This window comes from Triturus cristatus, chromosome 4_2 (genome assembly GCF_964204655.1).
Source record: "Triturus cristatus chromosome 4_2, aTriCri1.1, whole genome shotgun sequence".
NCBI lineage: Eukaryota > Metazoa > Chordata > Amphibia > Caudata > Salamandridae > Triturus > Triturus cristatus.
The window spans coordinates 225129864-225142530 of NC_140586.1; the positions used below are offsets into that span (position 1 = coordinate 225129864).

Consider the following 12667-nt stretch of genomic DNA (forward strand, 5'->3'; position numbering starts at 1 on the left):
ATGAGGACTCATCCTTCATTCCTACCTAAGGTGGTATCGGACTTTCATGTAAATCAAGCCATCTCCTTACCAACCTTTTTTCCCAACCCCTCCTCTCCGGCAGAGAGGGCGTTGCATTCTTTAGATGTCAAAAGGGTCCTAAAATTCTATCTAGACAGGACTAATAATGTCAGGAAATCTGATCAATTGTTTGTGAACTATGGTGTTGTCCGTATGGGCTTTGCTGCATCCAAACGTTCCATTGCTAGGTGGATTGTTTCAAGTATTACATTGGCCTACCAACTGGCTCAGAAACCGTTGGTGGCGCGCCCTAAAGCGCATTCTACAAGAGGAAAAGCGGCTACCGCTGCTTTTCTCAATCATGTCCCACTCTCCGAGATCTGCAAGGCAGCCACTTGGAGATTTGTCCACACCTTTACCAGACATTATTGTCTGGATTCGGACACCAGAGCAGACACTCAAGTAGGACAAGCCTCCTTGAGGAATCTGTTCCATACATAATCATTTTCATGATTTTTCTTACTCCATGTGTGGTACCATTTTTTCATTTGCCTGCAGGTGGAAGGTGGGCTTGCTACTCTATTCAGTGCTTTTGACTATTGATGAGGATCCCCTGGAAGAGAAGGATAAGTTACTTACCTGTAATCCTAGTTCTCTTCCAGGGGTATCCTCATCAAAGTCATAAGCAACCCACCCGCCTCCCCAGGCAAATGAGAAGAAGTGTATTATTCATTATGGAAAGGATATATCTTTGTGTTTAGGACTACGGTCCCGCAAAGAACAACTGACCTAACTGTCACCCCTGAGGCATGATGGGATATGGAAGCCAGGGCTGCCTTAAAGGCACGGTGCCAGTTTTTACCTATACAGGGCTTTTCAGTCTCTATGGTATTGTATTGCAATGCAGCCTGCAGGCTAGCAATGTGTTGTAGATCTGTGTTTCCCACAGTTTTCTCTTTTTTGCTTTCTCATGAGTGTTTACCTCATTAAAAAAAAAAAAAAAAGAGATTTAGGTGTTTTATTATACCTATATGTATTATTGGATGTGTATTTATACATTACCTAGCCTTTTTTTTATAGGGGCTGCATTTGCTTGGAAAAAATGATATATGTTTATACATATAAGGAGCTGTATATATGTATGTTTTTTACATATATAATTTTATTATTTCCGGGGTCCCCGCACATGGGCGGGAATATTCAGTGCTTATGACTTTGATACCCCTGGAAGAGAACTAGGATTACAGGTAAGTAACTTATCCTTGTGTCATAATGGAAGGCCAGGCCAGGGGTGGCACAATACATGCTGCAGCCCCTGGCAGGCCTAGGGTACACCTATGCCCTGGGTACCTAAGGTACACTATACAGGGGCCAATAAGGTGATCCTTACCAATTGGGTTATGCACCTAAAGTACATAGTATAAATTTAGAGAGAGAACAGCTGGGCTGTGGGTCTGATTGGCAGGCCCACAGCCACATCTAAGTCGAAAACCAGTGAAGCAAAAGCAAAAAGTGGGGGTGAACATAGAAAGCAGACCCTACTCTCCTACATCGTCCTATCCACCGTGTCCCGGTGTTGGGGCGTTGAGAGTCCAAATGGAGACATACACGGCGGCTTTGCAGGCCTCGCTGGCGTCTCCTCCTCCTCCTTTCCCTTCTGTGGCATCGGCGGATCCCTCGCCCTGCACAGGGCCCTCCGCGGCCTCCGCCGGTGGCTCCGTCCCCAGCTCCGACTGGTTTGGATCCAGTTTTGGAGGATGTGGTGCTGTTGGGGTGCGGCTCCTCTGGGGCACCTCCTTCAGGCCACGGCGTCTCTGCCTCGATGCAAACTCCTGCGGGGTTCCCTGTGGTGTCGCAGAAGGTCGCCAGGGCTCAGGGCGCATCCCCGAGCCCCTCTCGGTCCTTTGACAATGTGGTCCTGTCTAAGGCCGAGGTGACGCCGCTATGGAGCCGGCAGCAGCTGGACCGTGCGGAGCCACAGGGGTCGGTAGACCCTCCTCGTCCCGCTCCGGGTCGAGGGAGGACCCCTCGTCCCTCTCCAGGCCCCTCTCGTCCCTCCCCACAGGCGGCTGTCTCGTTGGAGGGCGAATCGGAGGCTGAATCGTCCCTGGCGCCGCCACATGGGTTGCCGAGCGATCTTCGCCTCATTCTGGGCCGCGGAGGGCTCCGTGCCACTCCCCAGGCCCGTCTCGTTCCCCCACTCAGGGGGCTGCCTCGGTGGGGGTCGGGTTGGCGTCATTCCAGCACCGCCCCGGAGCTGGTGCGGCTCCAGCTTTACTTCGGTCTCCAGTGCGGGGTGACTTGGAGGTACCTTGTCCGGTGACGCCGGATGATGCCGACGTCCTGCCTCACGAAGCGGACCGCGGATTCGTCTTCGGACGCTCCTTCTTCTCCGGGGGCAGGCTGTATGTAGGTGTCGTCCTCCCCGGAGACTGGTCGCCGTGTGGTGTCTTTCTTACCGGCATCGAAGGGCGGCTCCCTGCCCTTCCTGAGGCAGAGGTGTTCGTCGGAAGTGCGGCAGGTCCCTCATTCTTCGGCTGCTTCTGACTTCCAGGTCTGACCCTTGCCCGTCCCGCTTGGCCTCGGGGACGGCCGCCTTAATTTGCAGCCGTCGCCCACGGAGGAGCTGCTTTCTCCACCGCGGGGCCCTACGGAGGCGGGTGCGGCCTTCGCTCACGCGGTGTCCACGGCTGTGGGCATCCTGCGCATGAGTGAACCGGTGGCTCACGTTCCAGCGGACCATCTATTGGAGGTCCTCCAGCAGGGCTCTGGTGGGAGGGAAGTCTTACTTCCCTTTGAAGGTTCGCTCCTTTCTTCCTTGACGGGGGCTGCCTCAGGGGACCCGGTGCCTCAGCATCTTCTGCACCGGCACCTCCCGGTGCCGCGTGACCCGGCGTGTCTTTCCCTTCACCCCTCAGCCGCCAGCCCCCTTTTGCGAATTGCTTTTCCCTCCCTGCCGCCACTGTTGACTCTGCCGTCCCGAGAGGCCCCCTGGCTGGACTCTTGGGGGCGCAACATGTTCACCTCGACCAGCGCGGCCCTGCGGGCCTTAACACCTTGTGTGTGCTGGCTAGGGCATCCTCCTGTTGGTGGGACTCGGCTGAGTCTCTGGGATCTGCAGTGTCCAGGACTTACGGCATAATGCATTGGATGGCCGGGAGCTTGCGGCGTTTATTCTCCGCTCCGCTCTGGACATCTCAGGGGTGCTGGGCCGGGCCATGGCTTCCTCAGTCGCTCTCTGTCACCATGCTTGGCTTCGGGACGGAGTATTCCCTGAGAATATTCAGGAGTGACTCATCAACCTGTTTGATGGCAGCCTGTTGTTCCATGCCCCGGCCGACTCCGCCATCCAAAGGCTCTTGGCGGGGCTCCGTCCTCCTCCTCCTCCTCCTCCTCCTCCACCTTATCCTCCTCCTCCTCCGTCCCCTCCTCAGTGACTTCTGAGTTGGGTTGATTCTGGGCCTTCTTAGCCCGGTTGTTCTGGCTGTGGAGTGTGTTTTCTGGCCGTTTACGTCCTTTCTTGGGACTTTGGCCTTGTTGGCTGCTGGACGGCCCTTGTGTTGATTGTGTGTGGATTCTGCAGGAGTTGTTGCGTGGACTCGGCCCTGAGATTAGGCCTTCTGCTTTGCTTGGGCTGCTTATCACGCTTTCAGCAGGGGTGTTTTTTTCCCCGTGGCTCTTTTGTTTTTTCCTCTGCTGCGGAAGTTCTTCCAAAGAGGGTTCCCATATCTTGGGACTTACCGTACCCTATGTGGGGTAGTGGTAGCTGTCATATAGCTTGCGCTCTGCTAGAGGGTTCTGGTCGCCTTCGGGTGCCTGTTCTCCATGGCGTTTAGGTAGGTTGCTTTTGCTTCCTGAGGTCCTGTGCGTGGCCACTCGTAGTGGTGTGCCCGGGCATCTCCTCCTCTCCCTGCTCCTGTCCTGAGGTCTGGAATGATCCTGTGTTCTCCCTTGCCAGGCGTCGCCTACTCGGCCTTCCTGCGGCCTCGGGCTGTTCTTCTTGCTTCTGGCGGCTTTGACTGCCGGCGCTGTTCTGGCTGGCAGGCTGCTCTCTATCTGGAGTGGGTTCGCCTTCTTTTCCCTTGTTTCCTATGGCCCTCTAGGCTTCATCTTCTTCCGCTTTTCCTGTCTTGGCATTGGGCGGAAGCTATGTTGCCTTGTGGGGGAGTGGGGTGCTTCGGCCTCTCCGTCCTTGCCCTTGGTTCCTCTGCTCTGAGTGTATGAGCCTCTTCAGCCTTCTTTCCCTCCTACATCCCCTTGGGGTCGATGGGGTTCTGCTTGTGGGGGTTCCCTTGGCCTGGCAGGGGCGAGGTTCTACCTGGTCCACAGATCTGGTCCCCTGTGGGACCCTCTGTTCTGCATTGGCTGGTGGGGTCCTTTCGCAGACCCTCCTTCCCAGGGGGTATGGCTAGGGTATCTATTCTACGTGAAGGAATCTGCGGCTAGTAGTCTCTATCAGATGTACGATTTACTTACCTTTGGTAACGATGTATCTGGTAGAGACGATTCTAGCCGCAGATTCCTTCACGGCCCGCCCTTCCTCCCCTATTCTGCGAGGACCCATGGGTTGGTCTTCGGTACTCGCCTCCCGGTGGGGGGCTGTGTCTCCTGTGAGTGCCTTCCTTGTTCTTGACGTGTGGCTCCGTCTGGGGGCGGTTCATTCCTCCTTTGGTCCTTTGGAGGATGAGGTTACAGTGCTCCGGTGCCCTGCTGCTCTGGCTACTCCAGGTTTGGGGGGGGGGATTGCTTTCTATCACTGTCCTCCCTCCCCTCCCTTCCTTCCATTGCTATCCTCTGATTGAGGGTCATCAGGCCTTGTCTTGCCCTTGTGGGTGGTTGCCCTCTAGTTTTGGGTGACTTGGAGGTTTGTTGTCCCTGTCTGTCTTGGGACTGGTCCCATTCCTTGCTCAGGATGGGGGGGGGGGGGGGTTTCCTACATGTGCCATGACTTTTACGCATGTTCTTTGCCTCCGGGGCACAGGGGTGGGAGGTTGTCTATGTGCTGGTAGGGTGACTGCACAGGTTTCTGCTTGTTCTTCTTCTTTCCCTGCCCTTGGGTTCTGCGGTGTTGGCACTACTCTGGTGGTGTTGTTAGTCACCGTTTCTTTCCAATTTTTCTGGTCTTCGCACACTGTTCCCATGCTTCCACAGTTTCTCCGAAGAAAACTGACATAGGCGCGCCGGGGTGGGTCTTATGTGACCTCGCTGACGTCACGTACGCGGATGACGCCTCGGCGGAGTCGCGTGATGTCGCCCTGCCCCCCGGCGCGCAGGGATGCTGTGACAAAAAGATTTCCGGATCCAGTCTCACGCCTGGGGATAATTCTACGTGAAGGAATCTGCGGCTAGAATCGTCTCTACCAGATACATCGTTACCGAAGGTAAGTAACTCGTACATCCAGATATATAATACAAGTAACATTACACATACAAGCCAGAACTATTGGCTTTGCCAATGGTTAGTTGCAAAAGAAATTAGCTACAATTATGGCTTCGTTGTATATAGTATTGAAAATGCTTCAGTGCTGAAATGATGAGACTGTGAAAGACAATAACCAGTCTCTTTGAAGTTACATCAAAGGCATTGAAGGGTGACACTGCTGCAGAGTTAAGACTATTTTTTTCACCCTGAAGGCGAGGTCAAAAATGGAGAGCCCGATAGAGACCCGTCTCAGCACATATATATATTTTTTTTTTAGAACTGTCAGTGCTGTGCCCCGACAGGACCCGGCCCACTTAAAGCCCTGCTTAGCTTACTACATCGAAGACAAGTCACTGGTGTCTCTTTTATCTCTCCTTCCAGCCACGAAGGTGACGACCATGCGGTGGAAATTCAGTTGTTGCACTCACTCTGTGACGAGGAAGGACAGAAAGCCCAGAAAGAGGAGAAAGGAGGAGGAGCAGCTGGTGATAGGTTATAACCTTGCACGATAGCAGGGAGAGACAGTGAATATAAATCATCTCAAATGCTGAACACAAGGGGCCTGACAAGGAAGTGATCTGCAGGCTGAAAGGAAGTGGCTTAACTTGTTAAACCAAAGGGGATGACATGTTTACAGAAGATAAACGTGCAAAGTGGTAGAAAGGGACCTCGACTGCCAGCAGGAAATGCCTTCATACTGTCAAAAAGTGACATGCTTCACCCAAACTGCCCTTCGTTCAATTTTTCAAAGAAAAAGTGTTCTCTGTACGACATTTACTACTTAATTGTTGAGCTTGCTTTGCATTGTTTATTAAAGGTTTTCAGAAAGAACTGGTTTTATATTCAAACATTTATTAATATTTTTGTTGTAAAGTTCTGCCTTGTGATAGGTCGCCATTTTGTGGCGTTGATGAACGTATTGAAGGCAGTTATTAGGATAACTGATGAAGGATTCCCAGTGAAGGGAGGTCCGTATCCATTCTGGACTAGAGATCTCATGATGATTATTCATCTCTGGCAAGATCAAACTAGACCATAGGGGCTCTCTCCTGTTAGAAAAAGGCCTAATAGGGAATGTTTCGAGATGGGTTGGTAACGCCTCTTTTAAGAGTTTTTATCTTTAGATTTTTCTTGAAACCTGACAGCTTTGGTAGATGCCTAAGGTCTGGGTATAAAGTATTCCTCAGTTCTGCACAGTACTCATAGATTAACCTGCTTTAGATGTGTGCAGCTTATTCTTGTCTGTGGCATCAGGTCTGCTTTGCTGCAGCTCAGGTTTCTGTTTGGTATGCTGTTTGGAATAAAGCCTTGTCAGTATTTTGGGCCGAGCCCAAGCATGTTTTTTTTAGATGGTGCAGAAAATTCTCAACTGCATTCTTTTCGTCACTGTGAGCCAGTGAACGTTGCTAGTCGATTTTTTTTTAATTTAGGCGGATTCTGGAATTTTTTTAAGGTGTGATCTCTGGCACCTACAATGTTACCAAGGTGGAGTCTCACAACACTAGGCTGTGGTCGGTACAGTGCGGTGTGGCAAGTGGCAAGCAGCACGAGGATTTGGCTCAGCAACATGAAGTAGAAGTCGGCGTCTTCAACCAAAGCCTTGATTTTGAGACCAACAACAATGTTTGTGATTGGATGACCATTGTCACAAGTATTCTGATCTGGGACCGAGAAAACATGAAAACTCGGGCGTCTTGAGAGTGTGATGCACAGAGATGGCTACTGTTTTTATTAAATGACTATTGTATGTTCCTCTAGACTTCTCTCTTGCACTGCAATGGAGAGTTGAACAATTCACTCCTTAGCATGTGGTCTGGATTCTTCTAAGGGAGGCCTCTTGTCTTCGTGAGATCTGGACTCAAGGGCGAGGCTCTTATTTCTACAGCTGGGTCCTGGTTTCCTTTCAGACCCTTTAAATCTGATTTCTGGAGATGCAAACACCCACTGTGCAGTCCTTCTACGATTCTCTGTGTGGCCCCGTCTCCAGTGCTTCAAATCCCTCGCTGCGTGTCGGTCTCAGTCATTTTGCATAACACCAAGAGGTATGCGGCCTTCCTGCTGCATCCTTTCTGACGATGGACATTTCATTGCTTGCATTGCGCTGCATAAACAAACAGTGCAGAAGTGGCGGATGGTGAAAAGTTACAGCAGGGAGGCACGAGGGAACAGGGTAGGGGCGTAATGTAAAAGGAAGAGGGGACGTTTCATCGACTTCAAGTAAAGAAACCAAGAATCACGGAGACCACAAAAATAAGCAGTGGCATAGCCAATAGGTTTCGCCTTTGAGACCTTATACGTTTTTAGTTATGCTTTACATTATCGTGGGTGGAAGCTTCAACATATGTATTATTAAGAGTGATTCCCAAACAGAGGCTGCGGGCCATGCCTCTGCGTGGCGCCAACTTTACCTTAGCATAGGCGTACACAAGAACACTTAGCAACATTTATTTCCTCTTGCACCTTTAAATAAACCTCACTTGCAGAAAACAGGGTTCCATTCCAAACTATCGCAATAAAATAACTATATAAAAAAAAGAGCGATTTTCATGCGTATCCGGAGAGGAGTTTATGCTCTCAACGTTGTACATTTAGCATGCCCTGAAAAGTGCACACAGAAATAAAAGGAAAGGGAAAAACGTACGAACAAGCAAACACAAATGAGCAACATAAACAGTTGTGTATACAAACAGAGAGAGCAAGACATGGACAGTGAGAGAGGGACAGGTATAGATAGATACGCAAGCATACTCAGGGAGAAGACATAGCCTGACATCTGGCATATGTCTTTGAAATGCAGCATATGTGATAAGAGAAATACCAAATTTTAATACATCTTTATTTTTTGCTTGGACTTTTGCTAACCAACAAAAGCCAGCTTGCAACTCACCAGTGGGCCGCGACTCACATTTTGGGAAACAGTGGCATAAATGGAATACAACTGCACAATTACAGCACCTGCACCTGTGTGTACAAGCCATGAAGATGTTAGGATTCTTACTGTTATTTTTAAGTTGAGGCTGGCTGAACTGTTCTTTTAGGCAGCAAACACCACCAACAGAACACATTAAACATAACACTGAATACATATCGAACTCAGATGCAATATACCATATAGCTAGGTATCACTGATAGAAAGGTGCAGAGATTCTCAAAAGAAATACGGAATGAGCAGATGTATTCCTAGGAATTGAGATGCCTCGGATACACAAATTGAAAAATCTAGTTTTGGAATACCAGACACTGACTTACCAACATTCAAACGGGCCCTCTGCTCACTGGTGGTAGCAAAGAGAGACATAGCCAGAGAATGGGAAAGTCTAACATGGCCCACCAAGACCAGATGAACAGCTTAGGTTGGGCTCATGATTTTTTAAGTAAAGTACCTAATTACAATTCCTTGCTTTACTGGTGATCCTCCGTATACATTACAACATAATGGATGGGTCCGTGCATGGAGGAGGAAAGGTTGATATGTGAAAGAAGCCTTCGGAAGTTCTATAAAATATGGGATACCTGGAGAGAGATGAGATTGGGGAGTTAGGGGGACTTCCTTGGAGAACACTGCGGGTTGACATACTCCGTAGACTTAGATAACCCAGACATTGAGAGAATATCATTATTATCTATGATGTCTAATGTCCAAGGCCCGCCGACGGGCTGTGAATGAAAAAGACAACAACTATTTCAAGTTTACTGATAAGGATGATCTGCCACTTTGTTGCTATTACTCCAACAGATTTAGGTTTTCTTTGAAAATCAATAAAACGAATTTCAAAACTTGCCAGGAAAAGGTCTGATTTCTCCAGTGGCACTCCAAAAGTGTTTCTAAAATTGCACTTTTGATAGTTTCAACTGTCTTTGAATTTTTGGGAGGAGAAGGCTTTTATCTGCCTTTTATTTTCCACACTGTCAATGACCTGCTATCGAAGATGAAGTGACAGATGACATTTCAAGATGGAAGGGCCTCTTTTTACCTTTCTTGGCCAGCATTCTCAGATTTTGACCACTGAAGGATCTGATAACTGTAGTCATGTGCTTTTTTAACAGTTGTATGGAGCACTCTTGCAGCAAAGAGAGTGTTAGCGCTCTTTACATAGAACTCATTTCAAACAACACAAATGAACAGTAAAACAAATATTTAGAGTAAGGATTTGAAACAGCATATATCTGAAAGAAACACGTTAGTTAGATTCCTTACCTTAGCATATCCCCAGGCGTCAGGCTGGATCCGGAAAGATTTTCGTCAGCAATACCCTTGCGCGTCGCTAGGCGTCGTCTGCGGCTCCGCGTCCGTCATCAGCATCGTGATCGCTGGGATGACGTTGTCGGAGTACTTAGACGCCACCCTCGCGCGCTGACGTCAGTTCTTCTTTTTTCCGTGCCAGTAAGCGCAGGTCCGGGAAGAGCATACCCTATAGTCACTTTTTGAATAACATTTTTGAACTTTTTTGGTTCCTCTTTCGAGTCGACCTCGACTCCTGGTGCCCGTAGGGATGCCCGGGTTCAAGCTGTGCGACGCCTGTCACCGCCTGATGTCGGTCACGGATCACCACCGCCGGTGTCTCTACTGCCTTGGGGCCGACCATGATGCCGAGTCGTGCCTCGACTGCCGGGCCTTGACCTCGAAGGCTAGGTGGGAGCGGTCCCGCAAGCTGCTCGAGATCCGGCAGTCGGCTCCGCGCCGCTCAAGGAGGAGGTAGAGGGACCGGTCGCGGAGCCGCAGCCATCACCGCTCGTCGGGGTCGAAGTCCTCGCATTCCGGTAAGTCGAGGCACAGTAAGAAGTCTAAGAGACGACATCGCTCTTCTGACTCCCCTCGCCGGTCACGCGACTCAGCTGAGGGTGCGGGTGGCACCACCCATGTGGCTCCGTCGGAGCCGCAGGAGTCGCATCCGGCCCCATACCCTCCGGTCCCTGGGCCTAATGCGACTCCGAGCGAGATCCGAGACTTCCTCGTGGCCATGAGGAGCCTCGCACCGCTGTCGAGGCCTGCCGGCGTGCCTTCGGGCCCCGCAGGTCCGACTGGGAGGCCATCGAGCCGGCGGCTCCGGCCCTGGCACCGTCGTCGACTTCGGTCCCGACGCTGCAGTCCCCCGTGGGATCCAGGCCTGGATCCCGGTCGACGCTGGTCGACCTTACGACCCCTCTGCTGGCGTCGACCCCTATGGTGCCGTCCCCGGCGCCGTCTTCGGACAACGTCGTCCAGAGGTTCAGTCTGGGTCCGGCGTCGGAGCGGCGCCGAAAGATGAGCAATTCATCTACCGCCCGGCTCCGACCTTTCAGCCTGTCTATCAGGAGTCGGATGACGGAGACGACTGGGTGGGATCTGAGGACCCTCTGGTACAGCAGTGCCAGTTAAGTCAGGACTGGGCAGAAGAGTTGGGGGATGCCAGTGGTCTCGACTCCTCCCCTGACACTGGCTTCATCTCTCCTCCCTCCGTGGCTACGGAGGAGGGTGCTACCTATTCTGTGGTAATGCGCAGGGCTGCCCAAGCCCTTCATCTGGAGCTCCCTGCAGTGGCCGTGAGGACTAACCTCCTCACTGAAGTGCTTCAACCGCCAGTAAGCTCCTCAGAGCCTCTGCTGCAGTTTAATGAAGCACTGACTGACGTTCTGATGGGCACCTGGTCCAAGCCCTTCACAGTCCCTCCTGTGGACTGGAACGTGGCCCGGCGCCACCGCCCCGCACCGGGCGAGCCCAGCTTTCTGTCGGTGCACCCCACCCCTGAGAGCCTGGTTATCCAGGCCTCTACCTCCCAGACCGCCTTCCCGTCCGCTCCTCCGGATCGGGAATCCAAAAGGTTGGAACAGTTTGGGAAGAAACTGTTTTCCTCCCTTAGTTTGGGGTTGCGGTCTATCAACACCGCGTGCCTTTTGTACCGTTACACCCACTCCTTGTGGGATATGGTGGCGGACGTGCTACCCCAGTGTCCGGAGGAGGCCCAGACACGGTTCGCCCAGGCTCTTGCTGAGGGGCGGGATGCAGCACGGTACTCTATACAATGTGGGCTTGACACAACGGACTCGCTAAGTAGGGCAATTGCGACCACAGTGGCGATTCGTTGCCACGCCTGGCTGAGGTCCACTAATTTCTCCGGGGATGTCCAGAACACCCTCATGGACATGCCCTTCGATGGCCGTCACCTTTTTGGCGACAAAGCGGATAGTGCGCTGGAGCGCTTTAAGGACTCCAGGGCTACGGCCAAGTCCTTGGGCCTCTCAGCCCCGCGCCCGCAAACTTCCATTTTTCGCCCCTTTCGTGGCCAAGGAAGGGGCGCCCCCACACGTCCGTCTAGCCACAGGTCGCAGAACCAGCCTCAACGCGGTCGTGGACGTGGATTCCGCCGAGGCGGAGTAGGGGGACAGACCCTACTAACACCTAAGGAGAAACAAGACATGGCAGTACAAAGAATGATTTGTGTCACATTTTCTACAAGAAGCAATGCTATCAAAAAAGTTATAAATAAACATTGGGGGCTAGTGGCAGATGACATTGACCAACCAATTCCACCAATGCACTCTTTCAAAAAAGCCATGAACATTAAGGATCATGTAGTACATTCCTTTTTGGATACAGTGTCTAAACCTACAATTCACGAACTTTGGAATCTTCCACCAGTAACTGGTCACTTCAAGTGTGGACATTGCAAGGCCTGTGAAACCACCAATACAACAAAATTGTTTGTCCATAAAGAACATTCAATTACGCTAAATTCATTGACTAATTGCAATTCGGCTAATGTAATTTATGTCATAGTCTGCCCCTGCGGATTACTCTATATTGGCCAAACACAGCAGAAAGTGAAATCTAGAATTCTGCAACACCACAGTAGCATTCGGTGTGCCGTAGCAGGGGCTCCATTGGTTGAGCACTGCGGTCTTAAAAATCACAATCCTGAAGATCTACAATGGTTGGTACTTGAGAAAGTGGTGTTGGGCCCTAGAGGGGGTAATCTACCTGCCATACTGAACCTGAGAGGATCTAAATGGATGATGCGCTTGGATACAGTAGCCAATGGGCTAAACGAACTAGATGGCACCAATGCTCAATTAGCAGTTTTACGTAGTTAATGTCCATAATCTTTTCCTGAGGGTTGTCTGAATGATTCCCTAAATGTCCGGGCTCCCACTCTGAGGGTTGCAGGGTTCCCTTTTATGCCTCCCCAATCTGGTTAAATTGGGACTAAATCCCTCCTCTCGGTGCCTATGTATTTATTGTGTGTTTCGGTATAGCTGATATTTGTA

General features: G+C 51.0%; 1 protein-coding gene across 12 annotated transcripts in view; it reads left to right on the forward strand.

The window, feature by feature from the left end:
* The window catches only part of LOC146833473 (uncharacterized), a 511810-nt gene extending 505538 nt beyond the window's left edge, over positions 1 to 6272 (forward strand). For 4 of the 12 annotated variants that reach the window (XM_085601304.1, XM_085601303.1, XM_085601296.1 and 1 more), the window contains one exon: positions 5804 to 6266. In XM_085601304.1, the coding sequence (XP_085457430.1) occupies positions 5804 to 5921 (118 nt within the window). In that variant the 3' untranslated portion in view covers positions 5922 to 6266. Of the gene's footprint in view, positions 1 to 5803 lie in introns of all 12 variants that reach the window. The other 8 variants (XM_085601299.1, XM_085601295.1, XM_085601302.1 and 5 more) reach the window with 5 other exon arrangements.
* Positions 6273 to 12667: the final 6395 nt, after the last annotated feature.